Below are 22961 nucleotides of genomic sequence, written 5' to 3'. Positions count from 1 at the left end.
GGGATGGGCACTGTTATGGGCTGGTATTATTACAGGTGAGCTAGTTGGACCTTTTCGAGTTGAAGATGGACTCAAAATCAACTCCCTAAACTTCTGCCAGTTTTTAGAAGATGCTTTCTTTAAGCAGAGGTACAGGAAAATATCTGCATCTTTAAAAAAATCAGGATTGTTCTGCAGTACAATACTAAATCGCAGCATCAGTGCCAGGAAAGGTCTTAAAGATGAAAAAATTACATAATGACATGGCCTCTTCCTCACTGGACCTACACTGTGTGCAGAATTATTAGGCAAGTTGTATTTTAGAGGACTATTTTTTTTATTGATCAGCAACTATGTTCTCAATCAGCCCAAAAGACTCATAAATATCCAAGCGTAATATTTTTGGAAGTTGGAGTGTTTTTTTTTTTAGATTTGGCTATCTTAGGAGGATATCTGTTTGTGCAGGTTACTATTACTGTGCAGAATTATTAGGCAACTTAATAAAAACCAAATATAATCCCATCTCACTTGTTTATTTTCACCAGGTAAACCAATATCAGTGCACAAAATTTAGAAATAAACATTTCTGACATGCAAAAACAAAAACCCAAAAAATTAGTGATCAATATAGCCACCTTTCTTTATGATGACACTCAACAGCCTTCCATCCATAGATTCTGTCAGTTGCCTGATCAGTTTTCGATCAACATTGCATGCAGCAGCCACCACAGCCTCCCAGACACTGTTCCGAGAGGTGTACTGTTTTCCCTCCCTGTAGATCTCACATTTTATGATGGACCACAGGTTCTCTATGGGATTCAGATTGTAGTGCCGGCGTCCCTGCCCTCTGCTAGGCAGGGACGCTGTTCCCCTCACCGCTCTGCTCCGTGCCCGGCGTCCCTCTCCCGCTCTGCTGGCAGCGCGCGCTCCTTCCCGGCCACTGTGCTTAGGGCGCGCGCCCTCCCTCCCTCTTAAAGGGGCCGCGCGCGCCGTCCTAAGGAGTCCCCGGCCAATGGCCGGAGGACTTTACCATATATAAGGCACCTCCTCCAAAATGGAGGTGCCCGAGCAATGTTGTTGCACTGTTCACTACTCTGCTTCAGCCCTCAGGTCCCGTTGCCAGTTACCTGCCAGTTACCTGCCAGATTCCTGCCTGATTATCTGCTACCTGCCTGCTAGTCTGAGGTCCGACGGTCTGCCTTACTACTCCTGTCAGTCTGTCTAAGGACCAGCCTGCCCGCTCACCTGGGAGCGCACATCAGCCACCTGCCTGCTTGCCTGAGGTCCGACGGTCTGCCTTCCAACTCCTGTCAGTCTGTCTATGGACCAGCTTGCCCGCTCACCTGGGAGCACACACCTGCTACCTGCCTGCTAGTCTACCTGGAGGCTCCGCCGTCACGTGCTGTGACCACCTGCCTGTCCAGTGACTCCTGCTCGCTCACCTGGGAGCGCTCATCTGCTGCCTGTCTGCTAGCCTACCTGGAGGCTCTGCCGTCACGTGCTGTGACCACCCGCCTGTCCAGAGACTTCTGCCCGCTCACCTGGGAGCGCTCATCTGCCGCCTGTCTGTTGGTCTTCCTGGAGGCTCCACCGTCACATGCTGTGACCACCCGTTCATCCAGAGACTCTCGCCTGCTCACCTGGGAGCTCACGTCTATCATCAGCCGCCACAGGTCGTACCAACCCTTTACCTAGAGACTGCCCCGGTCACTTGCCGTGACCATCTGCCCGTTCATTCAGAGACTGCCCCGGTCACTTGCCGTGACCATCTGCCCGTTCATTCAGAGACTGCCCCGGTCACTTGCCGTGACCATCAGCCCGTTCAGCCAGAGACTGCCCCGGTCACTTGCCGTGACCTCCAGCCCGTTCACTCAGAGACTGTCCCGGTCACCTGCTGTGACCTCCTGCCCGTCTTCCCTGGTCGCCACCCGCTCCCTTACAAGGACTGCCCCCTTGTATAGTAGCTCAGAGGTTCCGCCTCCCAGACCCGTTACAGTTTGCTCGGGCCATGGAACCCGGTGGCACCCAAGCTCCCTCGCTCACGGACCTGTGTCATGAACTGTCCCGTCAAAGGTCCCAACAGGAGTCCATCCTGGGTCACCTGCGGAATGTCAATACTCGCCTGGACACTCTGACTGCTCCACCAACAACCTCCGCCAGTGCCATGTCTCGCAATCCGGCAGCTCCGCTGTCCACTAACACCATGATATCCTACCCCAGACCTCGGCTTTCTGCACCTCCTCGCTTCGGAGGCGACTCAGCCCAGGCTCGGGGCTTCATAAATCAGTGCACCCTGCACTTTGAACTATTGTCCCACCAGTTTAACTCCGACCGAGCCAAAATTGCATTCATCATGTCCCATCTCACCGGGGAGGCCCTGGCCTGGCTAAATCCTCTATGGGAGAGAGGAGACCCCCTGGTGTCCAACTTGCCTGCTTTTCTCACGGCTTTCCGGAAAGTCTTCGACGAACCCGGACGGAAGACCTCATCCGCATCATCGTTGCTACGCCTCCGTCAGGAGAGTCTCACCGTGGGCCAATATGCCATACGGTTCCGTACCCTTGCCTCGGAGCTGGCCTGGGATAACGACGCTCTGGTTTCCGTCTTCTGGGAGGGTCTGTCCGGCCGTATTAAAGATGAACTTGCCGGTCGGGACATTCCTACCACTCTCGATGACTTAATAACTCTTGCCACCCGGATTGACCTACGGTTCCAGGAGCGTGCCAGAGAGGTCACCCGTGAGAGGAGGTTACCACGTCTAGCTCCTACTTTTCAGAAACCCGTCACTCCTTCTGTCTCTAACCAGGTACACCCTCCTGAGCCTATGCAGGTCGACCAGACCAAGATGGTCAAGACCCGTCAGGACTTACGCCGTGCCGAGGGGACCTGCTTCTACTGTGGCAGTAAGGAGCACCGGATCCGTGCCTGCCCGGAGAGGTCGGGAAACGCCTGTGTCTAGGTTCGCTCAGAGAGGTCCACCTAGACAAGAATAAATCCTCTCCATCCCTGCTGTTGTCAGTTTCAATCGTCTACGGGGAGAACCGTTATTTCGAACTAGCCCAACTGGACTCTGGAGCAGCCGGGAATCTTATTTCACAGTCCCTGGTAAAGAAATACCGCATCCCCACCAAACCTCTGGCTGTACCCTTGTCTGTTGCTGCCGTGGATGGGGGGCTCTTACCACGCCCCATCCAACTCATCACCGAATCCATTACTCTGCAGGTGGGAATGCTGCATTCTGAAAGTATCTCCTTCCATGTTCTGCCTGGACTCTCTCACGCCCTCTTGCTAGGCCTACCTTGGCTCCAGAAACATGCACCCGTTCTTGACTGGCAGACCGGAGAAGTCCTTCGCTGGGGACAGGGCTGCCATAAGACCTGTCTGGTTCCCGTTCATCCCGTCCGTCCTTCTCCTACCCCAGCTAATCTACCTGGACTTCCGATTCCTTATTGGTCTTATGCTGATGTCTTTAATAAAAAGGAGGCAGAGACACTACCCCCTCATAGACCATACGACTGCCCTATCGACCTGTTACCTGGTACTTCTCCTCCCCGTGGGCGTATTTATCCATTATCCGCTGCTGAGACCCGGTCGATGTCCGAATATATTGAGGAGAATCTGGCCAGGGGATTCATCCGGAAATCTACCTCCCCGGCGGGAGCAGGCTTCTTTTTCGTCAAAAAGAAGGACGGCTCTCTCCGTCCCTGTATAGACTATAGAGGCCTTAACCAGATCACGGTGAAGAATAAGTACCCCCTTCCGCTCATTCCGGAGTTATTTGATCGTCTGTGGGGGGCTAGAATCTTCACCAAACTGGACCTCCGTGGGGCGTACAACCTGGTTCGTATCCGTCAGGGGGATGAATGGAAGACGGCATTCAACACCCGGGACGGCCACTATGAATATCTGGTAATGCCCTTTGGCCTCTGTAACGCTCCTGCCGTCTTTCAAGAGTTGGTCAATGACATCTTCCGGGACCTTCTCTACTCCTGCGTAGTGGTGTACCTGGACGACATCTTGGTCTTCTCTCCGGATCTCCAGACTCACCGGAGGGATGTTCGTCAGGTCCTGCTCAGGCTCAGGCAGAACCATCTCTACGCTAAATATGAGAAGTGCCTCTTTGAGCAGACCTCGCTTCCGTTTCTGGGCTACATTATCTCTCAGACCGGCCTACAAATGGATCCTGAGAAACTGTCTGCCATCGAGAAATGGCCCCGACCAGAGGGGTTGAAGGCTATTCAACGGTTCCTGGGCTTCGCCAACTATTACCGCCTCTTCATCCCGCACTTCTCTTCCCGGACTGCCCCAATTTCCGCGCTCACCCGTAAGGGTACTAATCCCAAAGAGTGGCCGCCCGAAGCAGAGGAGGCCTTTCTTTCCCTAAAACAGGCCTTCTCTTCCGCCCCGGTGCTGCATCGCCCGGACGGCAACAAGCAGTTCTTCCTGGAAGTTGACGCCTCCTCCTCTGGAGCCGGAGCGGTACTTACTCAAAAATCATCTTCCGGGAGAATGGTAACTTGTGGCTTCTTCTCCAAACTCTTCTCCTCTTCTGAGCGCAACTATTCCATAGGAGACCGAGAGTTATTGGCCATCAAGCTGGCGTTGGAGGAGTGGCGTTACCTACTCGAGGGGGTTCTTCATCCGGTAATAATTTACACTGACCACAAGAACTTGGCTTACCTCCAGCATGCCCAGAGACTTAACCCGCGCCAAGCCCGGTGGTCCTTGTTTTTTGCTCGCTTTGATTTTGTTCTTCATTTTCGCCCGGCTGACAAAAACGTCAAAGCAGACGCCTTGTCCCGATCCTTTCTGGTGTCCGATCTCGAGGAAGAACCTAAACATATCATCGATCCCGCCAGAGTAATGCAGGTGGCTCCCGTGAGTCTAAATCGTCTCCCTCCCGGTAAGACGTTTGTTTCAGTACCTGATCGGGAGAAGATCCTACACTGGGGCCATTCGTCTAAACTAGCTGGCCACGCCGGTCAGAAAAAGACCCTCCAGCTTATTGCCCGGCACTATTGGTGGCCTACCCTGCACAAGGACATAATAGACTTTGTTTCTGCCTGTGTGTCCTGCGCCCGCAACAAAGTCCCGAGACATCTGCCAGCCGGACGCCTCCTTCCGCTTCCTGTACCTGCTGCCCCCTGGCAGCATATAGCAATGGACTTTATAACTGATCTCCCCGTCTCTGCCGGTTGTACGGTCATTTGGGTGGTCGCTGACCGCTTTTCCAAGATGGCTCACTTTATTCCCCTGCCAGGCCTTCCGTCTGCACCCGAGCTGGCTAAAGACTTTATCCGCCACATCTTCCGTCTTCATGGCCTGCCCCTCCACATCGTGTCGGATCGTGGGGTACAGTTCACCTCACGTTTCTGGAGAGCCACTTGTAAACTACTAGACGTCACCCTGGACTTCTCTTCCGCTTACCACCCACAGTCCAATGGTCAAGTGGAGCGGATCAATCAGAACCTGACCAGTTACCTCCGGCACTTCGTTAATGCCCACCATTCTGACTGGGTGGATCTCCTACCATGGGCCGAGTTCTCTTATAATAATCACGACAGCGAATCCTCCTCCAAATCCCCGTTTTTTGAAGTCTTTGGTCAGCATCCTCGGATTCCTTTTCCTGTCTCCACCTCTGTGGACAACCCGGCTGCGGAATCTCTCGTTAGCAAATTTTCCTCCATATGGGAGAGTACCCGGTCCGCACTCCTTCTGTCATCCGAGCGTATGAAAAGACACGCTGACAAAAAACGCCTGGATCCTCCACAATTTCGTCCAGGAGATAAAGTCTGGCTCTCATCTAAATATGTTCGACTCAAGATACCTTCTTACAAGTTAGGGCCTCGGTTCATCGGTCCTCTGGAGGTCATCAGTCAGATCAACCCGGTGGCCTATAAATTGAAACTCCCGGCCAACTTACGGATCCCTAACTCCTTCCATGTATCTCTCCTCAAACCCGTGGTGCTTAACTCTTTTTCCAAGTCTACAGGTACGCCTCCTGCTCCGGTTTCTGCTGAGGACGAGTTTGAGGTAGAGAACATTCTTGCCACCAAAAGGGTAAGAGGAAAGACCTTTTTTCTGGTAGATTGGAAGGGGTTTGGTCCTGAGGAGAGAACGTGGGAGCCCCGGGAGAACATCCATGCCCCTCTCATCCTAGCTAAATTTCTATCTGGCCTAAAAAAGGGGGGGCCTAAAGGGGGGGGTACTGTAGTGCCGGCGTCCCTGCCCTCTGCTAGGCAGGGACGCTGTTCCCCTCACCGCTCTGCTCCGTGCCCGGCGTCCCTCTCCCGCTCTGCTGGCAGCGCGCGCTCCTTTCCGGCCACTGTGCTTAGGGCGCGCGCCCTCCCTCCCTCTTAAAGGGGCCGCGCGCGCCGTCCTAAGGAGTCCCCGGCCAATGGCCGGAGGACTTTACCATATATAAGGCACCTCCTCCAAAATTGAGGTGCCTGAGCAATGTTGTTGCACTGTTCACTACTCTGCTTCAGCCCTCAGGTCCCGTTGCCAGTTACCTGCCAGTTACCTGCCAGTTACCTGCCAGATTCCTGCCTGATTATCTGCTACCTGCCTGCTAGTCTGAGGTCCGACAGTCTGCCTTACTACTCCTGTCAGTCTGTCTAAGGACCAGCCTGCCCGCTCACCTGGGAGAGCACATCAGCCACCTGCCTGCTTGCCTGAGGTCCGACGGTCTGCCTTCCAACTCCTGTCAGTCTGTCTATGGACCAGCTTGCCCGCTCACCTGGGAGCACACACCTGCTACCTGCCTGCTAGTCTACCTGGAGGCTCCGCCGTCTCGTGCTGTGACCACCTGCCTGTCCAGTGACTCCTGCTCGCTCACCTGGGAGCGCTCATCTGCTGCCTGTCTGCTAGCCTACCTGGAGGCTCTGCCGTCACGTGTTGTGACCACCCGCCTGTCCAGAGACTTCTGCCCGCTCACCTGGGAGCGCTCATCTGCCGCCTGTCTGTTGGTCTTCCTGGAGGCTCCACCGTCACATGCTGTGACCACCCGTTCATCCAGAGACTCTCGCCTGCTCATCTGGGAGCTCACGTCTATCATCAGCCGCCACAGGTCGTACCAACCCTTTACCTAGAGACTGCCCCGGTCACTTGCCGTGACCATCTGCCCGTTCATTCAGAGACTGCCCCGGTCACTTGCCGTGACCATCAGCCCGTTCAGCCAGAGACTGCCCCGGTCACTTGCCGTGACCTCCAGCCCGTTCACTCAGAGACTGTCCCGGTCACCTGCTGTGACCTCCTGCCCGTCTTCCCTGGTCGCCACCCGCTCCCTTACAAGGACTGCCCCCTTGTATAGTAGCTCAGAGGTTCCGCCTCCCAGACCCGTTACACAGATCAGGTGAACAAGGGGGCCATGTCATTATTTTTTCTTCTTTTAGACCTTTACTGGCTAGCCATGCTGTGAAGTAGTTGGATGCATGTGATGGAGCATTGTCCTGCATGAAAATCATGTTTTTTTTGAATGATACCGACTTCTTCCTGTACCACTGCTTGAAGAAGTTGTCTTCCGGAAACTGGCAGTAGGTCAGGAAGTTGAGCTTCACGCCATCCTCAACCCGAAAAGGTCCTACAAGTTCATCTTTGTTGATACCAGCCCATACCAGTACCCCACCTCCACCTTGCTGGCGTCTGAGTCGGAGTGGAGCTCTCTGCCCTTTACTGATCCAGCCTCTGGCCCATCCATCTGGCCCATTAAGAGTCACTCTCATTTCATCAGTCCTTAAAACCTTTGAAAAATCAGTCTTAAGATATTTCTTGGCCCATTCTTGACGTTTTATCTTATGTTTCTTGTTCAGAGGTGGTCGTTTTTCAGCCTTCCTTACCTTGGCCATGTCCCTGAGTATCGCACACCTTGTGCTTTTTGATACTCCAGTAACGTTGCAGCTCTGAAATATGGCAAAACTGGTGGCGAATGGCATCTTGGCAGCTTCACGCTTGATTTTCCTCAATTCATGGGCAGTTATTTTGCGCCTTTTTTGGCCAACACTCTTCTTGCAACCCTGTTAGCGATTTGCCATGAAACGCTTGATTGTTCGGTGATCATGCTTCAAAAGTTTGGAAATTTCAAGACTGCTACATCCCTCTGCAAGACATCTCACAATTTTGGACTTTTCAGAGCCCGTCAAATCTCTCTTCTGACCCATTTTGCCAAAGGAAAGGAAGTTGCCTAATAATTAAGCCCACCTTATATAGGGTGTTGATGTCATTAGTCAACACCCCTCCTCATTACAGAGATGCACATCACCAGATTTACTTAATTGGTAGTTTGCTCTCAAGCCTATGCAGCTTGGAGTAGGACAACATGTAGAAAAAGTATCATGATCAAAATACTCATTTGCCTAATAATTCTGCACACAGTGTAGACCTTAGTGCAAATTGTTGGGCTTTTCTTAAACTCAACATTTATGGTGAAGGAAAACAGCCCCTCTCTGATCATTGTCGGGGGCTGTGGCTGGTGCTGCCCAAAAAGATGATCATCGACAGATTAAGAAACTAATGGACTCCATGGGTGGATGGCTTATCACTGGTATTAAGAAGAATGTGTGGCTATGTTGGTCACTGATATATTTTTTTAAAATGTCAGAAATGTATTTTTGGACATTGACTCGTTTGGTTCTTATTCTCACTAGAACAGATGAAAATAGACAATTGAGATGGAAAATTTAAATTTTTCATATATTTTCATAATAATTCTGCACATAGAGATATTCTCCTAAGACAACACCGCACTTTTACTTTCTTATATATTCAGGTTTATTACTCTTTTAGATTGACCGACAGCACTGGTGATGTTAAATAATAAAAGTAATCATCAAAAATACAAATTGCCCAATAATCGTGCGCACGGTGTAGAATAGGCGGTGGGGTTAGAAGACCACTTCTTTCCAGAACTTATCGTGGAGTGGTGAGATGTATACAAATAAACGATTAACATATTTTATTGGCTGTACAAAGACTGTTGTCTTCTTTATATTGTTAATTCAGATAATTTATTTTATAACATCTGCAATGCTAATTGATAGCACATAAATATCCCTGTCTGACCTCAAGATGTATGAAGTGCTCTACCACATTATTGCTTTATACCGGCATCATGCTATTCATTTTATTTATTATTCAGTATTTTATATATCTTGCAATGAGTCATCTTCTATCTACTCACATTCCCACAATATGGTATACTAATAATTTATCTATATCATTTTCCTAGAGAAGAATGGATAGAGACAGAAAGAAGATGGTGGAGAGGATATTACACCTCACCCTAGAGATCCTCTTCCGGCTTACAGGAGAGGTGAGAGATTCTGATGACGTCACATTACATCATTCTTATCTATGGGAATAACAGATGGACAGAACTGGAGAGGTGAGGACTCTGGAAATGTCTGTAGTGAGATTTATTAATGTGTCTCTCCATAACCAGGATTACACAGTAGTGAAGAAGACCTCTAGTGAGCGCTGTCAGGACCCTGTGTCTGAGGGATGGGGAAGACCCCTGAGCCCAATCACAGGACCTCAGTCTCACTTCCTGATACATGAGGACATCAATGACCAGAAGATCCTAGAACTCACCTACAAGATGATTGAGCTGCTGACTGGAGAGGTGGGAATGCTGGGACATTATACAGTAACGCTATGGAGGGATCGGGGGGATGACGGTATCATTGTATGTGTCAGGTTCCTATAAGGTGTCAGGATGTCGCTGTCTATTTCTCCATGGAGGAGTGGGAGTATTTAGAAGGACGCAAAGATCTGTACAAGGACGTCATGATGGAGGTTCCCCAGCCACTCACATCACCAGGTAATAGACAGAACTAACTACACACGGTCTATAATTATCTGTATGTAAAGAATGAATTCAGTCCTGTATGTGTTTCCTCCAGCTCTATCCAGTAAGAGGACAACACCAGAGAGATGTCCCCGTCCTCTTCTTCCACAGGACTGTAAACAAGAAGATCCCAATGTTCCTCAGGATCATCAGGTAGATGGAGAGAAGGTGTCATGAGATCTCCCCTATGATGTGTAGACGGCTGTGAAGGTCTTGTGCTCAGTCTTGTTTTATCCACCAGTATTATATGGTTTATACTTGTGTAATGAGAACGGTGGAGATGGCAGGATTAGAGCTGATCATAGATGGGACTTCTCCATCTGTCTGTGACTTTTATAATATTTGTTTCAGGGTGAAGATCTGATCCATATTAATACTACAGAGACATATGTGAGGGGTGATGAGCGGTGTAAAGAGGAGATTCATACATATGACCACCCAGGTGAGTAGTGACCACTAAATGCAGAGAAGTCACAGATTCTTCTCATGGTAATATATATATACAGTGCTGGCCAAAAGTATCGGCACCCCTGCAATTCTGTCAGATAATACTCAGTTTCTTCCTGAAAATGATTACAATCACAAATTATTTGGTCTTATTATCTTCATTTAATTTGCTTGCAAGGAAAAAACACAAAAGAGAATGAAGCAAAAATCTAATCATTGATCATTTCACACAAAACTCCAAAAAAGGGCCGGACAAAAGTATTGGCACCCTCAGCCTAATACTTGGTTGCACAACCTTTAGCCAAAATAACTGCGAACAACCGCTTCCGATAACCATGAATGAGTTTCTTACAATGCTCTGCTGGAATTGTAGACCATTCTTCTTTGGCAAACTGCTCCAGGTCCCTGATATTTGAAGGGTGCCTTCTCCAAACTGCCATTTTGAGATCTCTCCACAGGTGTTCTATGGAATTCGGGTCTGGACTCATTGCTGGCCACCTTAGAAGTCTCCAGTGCTTTCTCTCAAACCATTTTATAGTGCTTTTGGAAGTGTGTTTTGGGTCATTGTCCTACTGGAAGACCCATGACCTCTGAGGGAGACCCAGCTTTCTCACACTGGGCCCTACATTATGCTGCAAAATTTGTTGGTAGTCTTCAGACTTCATAATGCCATGCACACGGTCAAGCAGTCCAGTGCCAGAGGCAGCAAAGCAACCCCAAAACATCAGGGAACCTCCGCCATGTTTGACTGTAGGGACTGTGTTCTTTTCTTTGTATGCTTTTTTTTTCCTGTACACTCTATGTTGATGCTTTTTCCCAAAAAGCTCTAGTTTTGTCTCATCTGACCAGAGAACATTCTTCCAAAACATTTTAGGCTTTGTCAGGTAAGTTTTGGCAAACTCCAGCCTGGCTTTTTTATGTCTCGGAGTAAGAAATGGGGTCTTCCTGGGTATCCTACCATACAGTCCCTTTTCATTCAGACGTCGACGGATAGTACGGGTTGACACTGTTGTACCCTCGGACTGCAGGGCAGCTTGAACTTGTTTGGATGTTAGTCGAGGTTCTTTATCCACCATCTGCACAATCTTGCGTTGAAATCTCTCGTCAATTTTTCTTTTCCGTCCACATCTAGGGAGGTTAGCCACAGTGCCATGGGCTTTACACTTCTTGATGACACTGCGCACGGAAGACACAGGAACATTCAGGTCTTTGGAGATGGACTTGTAGCCTTGAGATTGCTCATGCTTCCTCACAATTTGGTTTCTCAAGTCCTCAGACAGTTCTTTGGTCTTCTTTCTTTTCTCCATGCTCAATGTGGTACACACAAGGACGCAGGACAGAGGTTGAGTCAACTTTAATCCATGTTAACTGGCTGCAAGTGTGATTTAGTTATTGCCAACACCTGTTAGGTGCCACAGGTAAGTTACAGGTGCTGTTAATTACACAAATTAGAGAAGCATCACATGATTTTTCAAACAGTGCCAATACTTTTGTCCACCCCCTTTTTTAGGTTTGGTGTGGAATTATTTCCAATTTGGCTTTAGGACAATTCTTTTTGTGTTTTTTTCATTAAAGACAAATTAAATGAAGAGAATAATACCAAAGAATTTGTGATTGCAATCATTTTCAGGAAAAAACTGAGTATTATCTGACAGAATTGCAGGGGTGCCAATACTTTTGTCCAGCACTGTGTGTATATGTATATATATATATATATATATATATATATATATATATATATGCGCCACATCAAAAGTAATTCTTAACCAAGATAATATAAGCTGGGCGACAGCTCTTTGTAAAATAACAAAGACAAAATTACTTGGAGGGTGAGGGCTTTTCAGCTCTTGAACACAACAAAACCATCGGTCTGGAGGGTTTTTATACCTTTTTATACAATATAGATGTTTTTTCAGACTTAGATGCTTTTATTAAAAACAAATAACATAAATAATTATGTAACTATGTAAGGTGCTTTCTTGAATGTCCAGTGGATTGACAATTGAGATCAGAAGCAAATAATTAGGTTTTTTGGGGTCAGAACGGAACTTGCATTATGGTTGTACTTTTATTTTCTCCCATCCAATTAAAATCTTTGGACATTTGTCTGTTTTCAACCATATTAACTATGTAAATATGTTATATAAAATTTATGATATTGTTAATAAAAATTAATTTCTCTTTATTGAGTAAAATTTAAAAGATAATCCAGTGGATACAATCAAGAGCAACTACCATGCGCCCTCCATGGTGATCCAGATCGACGGGTTTCAACTCGTTAGTCATAATCATGACTAACACCTAACGAGTCAAAGCCCGTCGATCTGGATCGCCATGGAGGGTGCATGGTAGTTGCTCTTGATTGTATCCACTGGATTATCTTTTAAATTTTACTCAATAAAGAGAAATAAATTTTATTAACAATATCATCGCTGGATAAAGTTTCTTCTTTTCCTGCTACCTGTAAATGTTTTATATGCAGATTGCACTGCCTCTTTTACAGCATATTGGCACTTTATTTACCTTTCCATTAATCACATTTGCAGTATAGCATATTGCTTTCTATTTGAGAGCTGTACCAACTATCCATTATTTATTATTCACTATACTTATAGCCAGCCACTGCCATTTTATATATTTTGCTTATACTAGGATTCCTAGGTACACATTACATTTCTTGACGAGCAGTCATACTTTTTTTTTTGGAGGCAATTTATATTCTTGGGTCTGTTTCGTTATTGCTCTTCAACATGGATTTTACCTTACCTGATATATTTTGACTGCTAGCAGCACTATGGTATATTGAATATTTGTCCCCTGCCTTGATTTTTCCACCTGTTGCCTATATTTTCTTGTTCGGATTTTAATAATATAATGAATGAACTATTATTTTATTGATTACAATGTTGTGTAGTCTCCTGTAGGTATTGATTGTATCCGTGATCACACAATAGTCTTCAAACCCTTTGTGTGCATTAATTTCAGGCATTGGACAAGAGCCTTGGGTCAGGGCCTTCATAGCCCTTATCCCTTTTGCTGTATGAGGAGAAATTACTGGAAACCTCAGAGTATGGACCACTACTTTTAGAATGAGTCCACCAAGCTCATTTAGACTGATTATAATTAGCGTTTGCCTGATCTCTTTGTGTTATCCAGCAAACAAATGCAGGACAATTGTGACCTCTCTGCGCACAGAAGGTGCTTAGCACAGTAGTTCAGTTTATTCAATAGCTCCATTATGAAAGGAAATATTCAGTTCTCACCGAATGTTGCAAATTATCCATTATTTTTTAAATTAAATTGCCAGGAGTCTATTATAAAGGAAGGAAACCTATAAAAAAATCCCCTTTTCCAGTACGTCCCCATGACGGCACCATAGGAGGAGTAATCTCATATCCTCTGTAGGGACAGGAAGCACAAGAGGTTAAAAGCCCTCCCACCCCCAACCTCCTCAGTGTTTTTCCTGTCCCTACACAGGACAGGGAGTAGTGGAGGAGCGCTGGTGCAGGGAGAACTAGTGCAGAAGAACACTGATACTTACAGGGCCCTGGGGGATTGGGAGGGCCGCGGCTCTCTCCTTCCCGCCGTCAAGTGGGTCCTGGGCCGACACTCCCTGTCGGGAATTCCTCAGCCCTCCGGTATGCTGGAGCCTCTGGGTGCCGCTTCCCCATCGCTGGGGTTCTCGTCGTCCTGCTCAGGGCGGGCCCAGCTTCTCCCGCCTTCGGGGACCGCCCGGGGTCGAAACCGGAAGTTCATGGATGACGACTTCCTGTCGGCGGTCGCGCGGAATATTCAAGCGTAGATCGACTGTGGACGCCAGTGGAGCAGGAGAACATGACAGGACGACCAGGTAAGGTACAAAAAGGGGAGCTGGGGAGCATCAAAGGCTGGCTTACAGCTTTGGCACTCCTAGCAGTACGCTACAATGGCTGATGTGTCACACCCTGATACCCTCCCTGGATCGCCCCACAGTTATGATGTCTCTGTGCAGTTACCACCTCCTTCTGAAAAGAAGAAGGATACAGGGAAAAAGGCCACAGTGAAAACCAGGAGGTGCCTGGATTGTAACATCAGACTTCCCGACTCATATACAAAAGTGTCTATGTGCTGAATGTAGAGCCTCCCTGCTAAAGGAGGAGAATAGAGCTTTATTAAATGAGATGCGTAGCATGATCAAAGAAGAAGTTCAGGCTTCTATTACGTCTCTAGTGTCCCCAGGTTCAGGGGTCCAGGATGTCCGGGGACCCAAAAGACCCAGAGAAGATACAGCACCATCTTCTGAAGGTGAAATCAACCCATCTTGGGACTCTGACAACGGTGAGACCATTAGTCCACCTCAGGGAGGGGAACGTAAAAAGTATATGTTCCACTCAGATGGTATGTTGATTCTTCTACGAGCCGTCCGAAACACAATCCAGGTAGAAGAGACGGAGAAGAGCAGAAACATTCAAGATGAAATGTTTGGTGTACTTAGAACCCATAGATCCATGGTTTTCCCTGTTAATACTCATGTGAAAGACATGATCCTGGAGGAATGGGAGGATGCGGAGAAGAGACTCTATTCCACGAGACTTCTGCATCCGACTCTCCTTTGATCCAGAAAACACCAATGTTTGGGACACTATTCCTAAGATCAACGTCCCACTAGCCAAGGTGGTCAAGAAAACCTCTATCCCCTTTGAGGATTCATCAGGACTTAAAGATCCTATGGATCGAAAGGTGGATAGACTTTTGAAAAAAGCCTGGGAAGCCTCGGTGGCAGTTATTAAGTCTAACGTTGCTGCTACATCTATTGCCAGATCCATGAAAGTCTGGCTAGATGAGCTAAAGGGTCACCTACGGGATGGCACCCTGAGGGAATCTCTCAGTCAATCATTGCCCCTATTCAAAATGGCAACGAATTTTGTGGCCGACGCTTTGGCAGAATCGGTCAGATTTGCTGCCAGGAATAATGAGCTTTCCAAATCAGCCAGAAGAGCTATTTGGTTAAAGACATGGTCTGGGGATACAGCTTCTAAGAACAAGCTGTGCTCCATTCCGTTTTCAGGGCTCAAAGTATTCGGACCAGTGTTAGATGACATACTAGAAAAAGCGTCCGATAAAAAGAAGGGCTTTCCTGAGGAGAAAGAGATGGAGCAGCCCTTTCGCAAACCTTTCCCCTTCCGTAAACATAACACTCAGAAAAAAGGGGGATCCATGAGCTGGAGTTTTAATAAGGGGAACAAACATAAAAAATACCAGCCCAGTACTATCTCCCGTTCAAAACGACAATGACTATGTCAGAATAGGGGAGCGGGTAAGGTTTTTCAAAAACAGTTGGCATCAGGTAACTCAAAATCCCTGGATATTATCAACTATAGCGCAGGGTTACAGGATAGAGTTTTCTCAAAATCCCCCTCAAAGATTCCACCTAACAAGGGGTTCCCCTACCTCACTTTCCCGTCTACGTGCAGACGTAGAGAAACTTCTACAACAGAAGGTTATTGTTCCAGTTCCAGAACACGACCAACATTGGGGCCAATACTCCTCTGTTTTCAGTAAAAAAAAAAACATCAGGGGAGTTCCATACAATTATCAATCTGAAACCCCTAAACCGATGGGTCCACTACAAAAAATTCCGCATAGAATCTGTGAGATCAGCCATTCCCCTGATAGACACAGATGCGGTAATTTGCACCCTGGACCTCAGGGATGCATATTACCACCTGCCGATACATTCCTCAAGTCAGCAATATCTGAGGTTTGCGCTACCATCAGGCAGTCAGATTCTACACTACCAGTTCCGATGTCTTCCCTTTGGCCTGTCATCTGCTCCCAGAATCTTTACGAAGATCATGGCAGAGGTGGTAGCCTATATCCGACTCAGGGATATTACCATCATTCCATACTTGGACGACTTCCTGATGGTGGCAGGATCCCCTCTAGATATGACTCAACATCTGGAATTTGTCCTACAGACATTAACCAGCCTGGGTTTAATTGTAAACAAAGAAAAATCCAATCTTGTCCCAGGTACTTCACACATCTTCTTGGGAGCCTATCTCGACTCCCGAACGCGAACGTCTTATCTCCCGGAAGACAAGATGCTCTCAGTCCCACAAAGGATTCGTTTTTTTGCAAGGGAGAAAAAAACATTGATTCGAAAGGCAATGAGTATTTTGGGAATCATGACGTCGTGCATCACCTGCGTCAGATGGAGCCAATTCCATTCTAGGCCTCTACAGAAATCCATCCTGGAAGTGACAGACAAACATCATAAAAAGTCCACTGTTTTATCGGAATCTTCAACAACTCCAGCTTTCAGCCTGGCTTCTGAAGGGGAGATACTGAAAACCAAAGGCTTATCCGCCAGAGTGATCAAGACTACACAGGCTAGTAGAAAACCTGTAACCCAAACCATATATAAAAAAGTCTGGAGGACCTTTTGTCTGTTCTACAGGACGGTAGACACCTCTCAACCAGACATCCCTGCGATCCTTGATTTCTTGCAGGCGGGATTTGATACAGGTTTTAGACTAAGTACCTTGAAGGTGCAGATTGCAGCACTAAGTGCTTTCTTCGACATATCATTGTCCTTGCATCCCTTGATAATCAGATTTGCCAAGGCAATCCAGAGACTTAGGCCTGCCCAGAGAATTTCTTCCCGTCCGTGGGATCTGAATCTTGTCCTGAGAGTTCTTTGCAAACCTTCCTTCGGCCCAGTTCATGAATTAGAAATAAAGAACTTGACTCTCTAAACAGTCTTCTTGGTGGCAATTACCACGTCTAAACGGTTGGGTGAGATCCAGGCTCTCTCTGTTGTCGAGCCATGTATGCAGATTTGGGATGATTGAATCAGTCTCAAACTGGATCCAAGTTTCTACCCGAAGGTGGTGTCTTTAACCCTCCGTCACATACAATATCGGTTCTAACGAGTTCACATACAATGTGACTGTCAGGCGCCGCAGGCTAGAAAAATACCTATAATATCTAATGTTTGCAATTTCAGTGCTCTAAAAGTGATCAGTGACCTTCATAGGGATGTAATAAAAGAGACTACACATAATCAGGTGCAAAAAAAAAAAACATTTACTTAACATAAAACTAATAACTCTGAAATACAAACATTTCAAAACTCCCGCCAAATAGTCCCCAGTTCGACTCTGTCAAAAAACTCTACAAAGAAAATTTATGGAAACAAACTTAATTTTAAGGTACCTTAAGTACTATTAAACACATATTCAATCAGAATTAGATCCTGAAGTTTCCCCAGAAAAATTACACTTGCAGAGCAAAGAGCAAGAATTACACATCATTTTTGCATGTGTCAGGCAGATTGCATTATGACATTTGTGACATTCATAATTAGAAAGCCTTCTGATTCCGCTTTCCGTGGTGCAGGTGGTGCATCTCCTTCTTTTGGGAGGTGGTGCAGGTGGTGAATTTTCACTATCATCATCTGGGCGGAATCTTTTGAGCTGAACTTGAAGGCGAGAGGGGATACCGATTGTTTTCATACTTCTCCTGCGTAGCTCTCCAAGCACTAGTTCATGGGCCAATTTTTTCAGATAGAATCGTCTACGGAGTGGTTCAATCTTGTTTTCAAGGTAAATGACTTGTGAATTTATACCACCCAAATTCAACATAACAAAAAATATGACCATTGGCCAGCGTTTGGTGTTTCTGCTGACGTTGAAAGTTGAGCACATCTGATCAGCTGTATCAACACCCCCTTTGGTTGCATTATAAAATGTAATTATCTCCGGGTTTTTTTGTGCCTCAGTCCCAGGATCGATGGCATCATCATGAAGTGTTGATAGAAGAAGTACAATTTTTTTTGCTTGTGGTACATAGGAAACCAAAACTTTTCCATTATGGAATGCAAACATACTGCTGTACTGTTGTCTCCCTTTCACACTTACAAACTGTGTAAGCAATTCTTTTTTATTTTTTCTTACAGTTCCGACATATGAAAGCTTCTGCATTTTCAGATAATCAATCAGATCACAATTTGAAAACCAATTGTTAGCTGTTATATTGCGGCCCGATCCAAATAAGGGCTCAGCCAGTCTTTTTACAACATCACTGGGTTTGTTGCTGACACAGTAAGGACCTTCTGGTTGTTTTCCTGCATAAACTTCCAGGTTGTAAGTGTAGGTCTTACTGGCATCAACAAGGGCATACATTTTTATTCCATATTTGTTAGGCTTTGATGGAATATATTGACGAAAGGCACATCTACCACGAAAACCAGGGAGCATTTTGTCAATAGTGAGATTCTCCCCAGGGCAATAGGCTTTTTTACAGTTTTCAACAAATTTTTAGAATATATCACGAATTGGAGCAAGTCGGTCATGTGTTTTACGTTCGGTTCGGGTAGTTCTGTCGTCAAACCGAAGGCAACGAATTAGAAGCTTGAATCTGTTTATGGACATAACAAGGCCAAATTTTTCAACTCCATCCCCATCTTTGCTCCAAAGTTCCTCCAAACTTTGTCTATTTGCCCTATAAGCTCCTGCAAGGTATAATAATCCAAAAAAGCATGCAGTTCTATTTCATCTGTGGCCTTGATGGTTCTGTTGCAGATGAACTTGTCCTTTATAATGTCTATATATTGGTTGGTATATGTGACAATAGAGTCCAGAATATCATCTGTGAATAAACTATTCCAGCATTCAACTGCAGTTTTTGCATTACTTGCAGTTCCTATAACTGCAGGAAGGTGAGTAATAATGTTTTGAGGTTCCCTACGTTTTTTCTGGAATGGCTTCTTGTTCCATTGTTTTTTTTTATCTTTTCCCATATAATAAGAATCTACATCTTCATCCTCAACACTGTCACCATCTTGCTCTGTTTCAGAATCCACTTCACATACTTCCACCTCATCATGAGAATCAATCTCACTTTCCTCTCCTAAATCCTCATTCAGTGTGGGGTCTGCATCATCTAACAGCATGTTTGTTACTTCCTCAACATCAAGGTTTTTTGATAAATTGTACATTTTCCTCTCCATTTCAGCAGATAATCTGAAGCAAGAGAAGGAATATGTGTTAGGGAACTACTGTATTTGCCTGAGCAGCACACTTTCTTTTTTAATCTGCCTTATTTCTATGAAATATCCTCACACTTTGTGCTATACATTCATAAAACAAACTAAATAAACAATTGTGATGAATAAAAACATAAAATACCAACCTTATTGAGTGTGACGTGTTCACATACAATGAGCCTGAGAGATTAGCGCAGTTATATCTGTCCTCCTGAAGCTCTGCAATCCAACTGTGGTATGAGGTTTCACAGAGCTGCTAGAGACAGGAGACTACCTGGAGGGAGGGGATTTCCTCACAATCTGGTGAGGAAGGAGAAATGAAAGTAAAAGAGATGTGCCTGTCAGGCCTATTATATGTGACGGAGGGTTAAACTAAGAAGTGGTTCTTCCATCGTTCTGCGAATACCCTAGAAATCCGAGAGAGGAAGAGTTTCACCATCTTGATGTCCGCAGAGCAGTGTTGGCCTATTTGGAAGCCATTCGGAACTGGAGATTAGACTCTAATCTTTTCTTACAGTTTGGGGGGAAAAATATAGGCAGAAAGGCTTCAAAACCATCCTTAGCTAGATGGGTTAGATCCATGATTAATCTAGCGTACCTTTCAGAAGGACAGTCTCCCCCTGAAATTATCAAAGCCCATTCTACCAGAGCAGTTTCCACCTCTTGGGCAACTAGAGCAGGGGCTACCATTGAACAGATTTGTACCGCATCCACATGGTCAGGACATACTACATTTTGCAAACACTGCAAACTAGATATTCTCTCACAGCAGAGATCTGTGTTTGGTAGGAAGGTGCATTTATCCCACCTTAATCTATGAGTTCTTGGGTATACTCCTATGGAGCTGTCATGAGGATGTACTGGAAAACCAGAATTAGTTTTGCCAGTAATGATGTTTCCAGGAGTCCACATGACAGCACCCTTATTTCCCTCCCTATATTGCTACTGTATGTGACTCTAACATATGTCTAAGTAGTCTAGAATAAAATTGTGTTGTACCCAGCCAATGTGGTTCTTGGAAAATCAATGAGGAGGTTGGGGGTGGGAGGGCTTTTAACCTCTTGTGCATCCTGCCCCTACAGAGGATATCGGATAACTCCTCCTATGGTGCTGTCATGTGGACTCCTGGAAACATCATAACCAGTAAAACTAATTCCGGTTTTTATCCACTCCTAACTTTTTACATTCCTTTTACAATTCTCCACTGAGCATTTAACTAGAAAAGACTGACGACGGCCAACACTGATATATGAACCTATGAAAATGGTTTTGGTTCATTAAAAATAAACTGCAAGAAAGTAGCATGAGGCCTAATGTTTGCTATCTTCTGTTTTTTGTTTTAAAGCCCAATGTTAGATTGTGATTGGCTTTGCATCACTGTTTTAGTTAAAAAGCCAATTTTGCTGCATGCCTTGCACTTTGGCTGAAAATTTTGACATTAATGTTATAAATTATCAGTAGACATTTTATTATTAAAAAATAAGATAATCAGTTTTATTCTTTGCAGAAGAATGTCCCGGGATCTCTGAGGGACATCAGATATCTTTAGATTGTAAAGCAGATAATCGTGGTATCCCATATGATACATATGAAGAACATGTCATAATTCCATATATCGCCCTTCCCGGCAACAGTCTATCATCAGATCCTTTCGAACAGGTCCTGTCTTCTGATTCATTACCGAATGTTAAGGAAAATAAAGGAAACAGAAAAGATACCGTGAACCAAATTTCTAATAGTGGAGAGAAGCCATATACATGTTTGGAATGTGGAAAATGTTTTGACTGGAAATCAAAATTTATTCAACATAAGAGAAGTCACACAGGGGAGAAGCCATTTTCTTGTAAAGATTGTGGGAAATGTTTTAGCGAAAGATCTTTTCTTTTTAGACATCAGAGAAGCCACACAGATGCAAAGCCATTTTCTTGCTCACAATGTGGAAAATGCTTTAAACAGAAATGGGGTCTTGTTACCCACGAGAGAATTCACACAGGGGAGAAGCCACATTCATGTTCAGAATGTGATAAATGCTATATTGATAAGTCAAGTCTTGCGAGACATCAGTGGGTTCACACAGGGGAGAAGCCATTTTCATGTTCAGAGTGTGGACAATGTTTCAACCAGAAATCAGATTTTGTTAGACACCAGAGAACTCACACAGGGGAGAAGCCTTTTTCTTGTGCAGAATGTGGGAAATGTTTTAACAGGAAATCAGCTCTTGTTACACACCAGAGAACTCACACAGGGGAGAAGCCATTCTCATGTTCAGAATGTGGGAAACTTTATAATAATAAAACACATCTTGTTAGACATCAGTGGGTTCACACAGGGGTGAAGCCATTTTCATGTTCAGAGTGTGGGGCATTTTTTACCGATAAATCATCTCTTGTTAACCATCAAAATATTCATACAGGATCAATGCCATATTCATGTTCAGAATGTGGGAAATGTTTTAACCGGAAATCGTATCTTGTTACACATCAGTGGGTTCACACAGGGGTGAAGCCATTTTCATGTTCAGAGTGTGGAGCATTTTTTACCGATAAATCATCTCTTGTTAACCATCAAAATGTTCATACAAGATCAATGCCATATTCATGTTCCGAATGTGGGAAATGTTTTAGTAAGAAGTTAGAAGTAGTTAGACATCAAAGAACTCACATAGGGGAGAAGCCATTTTCATGCCCATAATGTCAGAAATATCTTACCAAGAAATCAAGTCTTAACGATTAAAAACTCAAATATATATCAGAAAAAAATTTCACGTACCGTATTCGAAGAGTGTTTTCATCGAAGCCAGTTCTAATTCCACATGCGAAATCTTTCACAATAAAAACATTTCCAATTCCTGAATGTTTGAAATGTTTTACACACAAATAAGATCTGCTTAAAAACAAATGGATTCACTCAATGATATAGCATTTGTTGTATGTACTAATATTATAATAGACATTCAAATTAAATCACTGATGAGATAGGAAAAGCTAGTTATAACACTAAACATTGGTCAAGAACTTAAGGGCTTGTCTCCTTATAGAAAATCCTCATCCCGTGCTGCCATTTGTTAGAAAATAATCAACCACTGTTCACTCACTTTCTCCGGGTCCAACGCTGAGCTTCTGGCGCTGTTCCCGGTGTCCAGTATTGGATGTGGCGTTGACTTCATGGCAAAAGTGTGGCAACCAATCAGTGAGCTCAGCAACTCTGCCCATGTAAACTGAACCACCCCATTCAGCGTTGCTGAGTTCTCTGATTGGCTGCCGCACTGTCGACGTGGAGTCAGTGCCTCAGCCAATACCAGACGCCAGGAGCAGGGCAAAGATTTAGCGCTGGATCCTAGGACGATGAGTAATGAGTGGTTGGTTATTTTAAAACAAACTGCAGTTGGAGATGAAGATTCTCCAAAAGGGGATAACCCCTATGAAAAATATTTGCCTTTTTGTACAGTAGCTTTTAGTTTTACTTTTTTGTCACATGTAAATGTTTGTGATCATCCAACTATTTTTACCATAAAATAAAGTTTAAACAAGCAAAATGCAAAATGCAGCTTCTAATTGATCATTCCATTTACTGAAGTTCAAAGATTTATACAAACCCTATAATCCACCTCGTAAAAAAAAAGAATAATTGTTTTCCTAAACCAATCAATTGGTCATGCCATCC

At 45.3% G+C, this 22961-nt stretch overlaps 1 protein-coding gene across 1 annotated transcript in view; it reads left to right on the top strand.

Moving 5' to 3' along the window:
* Positions 1-22607, top strand: part of LOC141220461 (uncharacterized) — a 29935-nt gene extending 7328 nt beyond the window's left edge. The window contains exons 2-7 of the mRNA XM_073666373.1: positions 9206-9289; positions 9419-9598; positions 9673-9796; positions 9879-9976; positions 10175-10265; positions 20806-22607. Coding sequence (XP_073522474.1) covers positions 9212-9289; positions 9419-9598; positions 9673-9796; positions 9879-9976; positions 10175-10265; positions 20806-21989 — 1755 coding nt within the window. The 5' untranslated portion in view covers positions 9206-9211 and the 3' untranslated portion in view covers positions 21990-22607. The remainder of the gene's footprint in view (positions 1-9205; positions 9290-9418; positions 9599-9672; positions 9797-9878; positions 9977-10174; positions 10266-20805) is intronic.
* Positions 22608-22961: the final 354 nt, after the last annotated feature.

Source organism: Phyllobates terribilis, unplaced genomic scaffold (assembly GCF_046119375.1).
Source record: "Phyllobates terribilis strain yellow unplaced genomic scaffold, ASM4611937v1 Scaffold_298__1_contigs__length_2340664, whole genome shotgun sequence".
Taxonomy (NCBI): domain Eukaryota; kingdom Metazoa; phylum Chordata; class Amphibia; order Anura; family Dendrobatidae; genus Phyllobates; species Phyllobates terribilis.
This window is presented reverse-complemented; position numbering and strand designations above follow the sequence as displayed.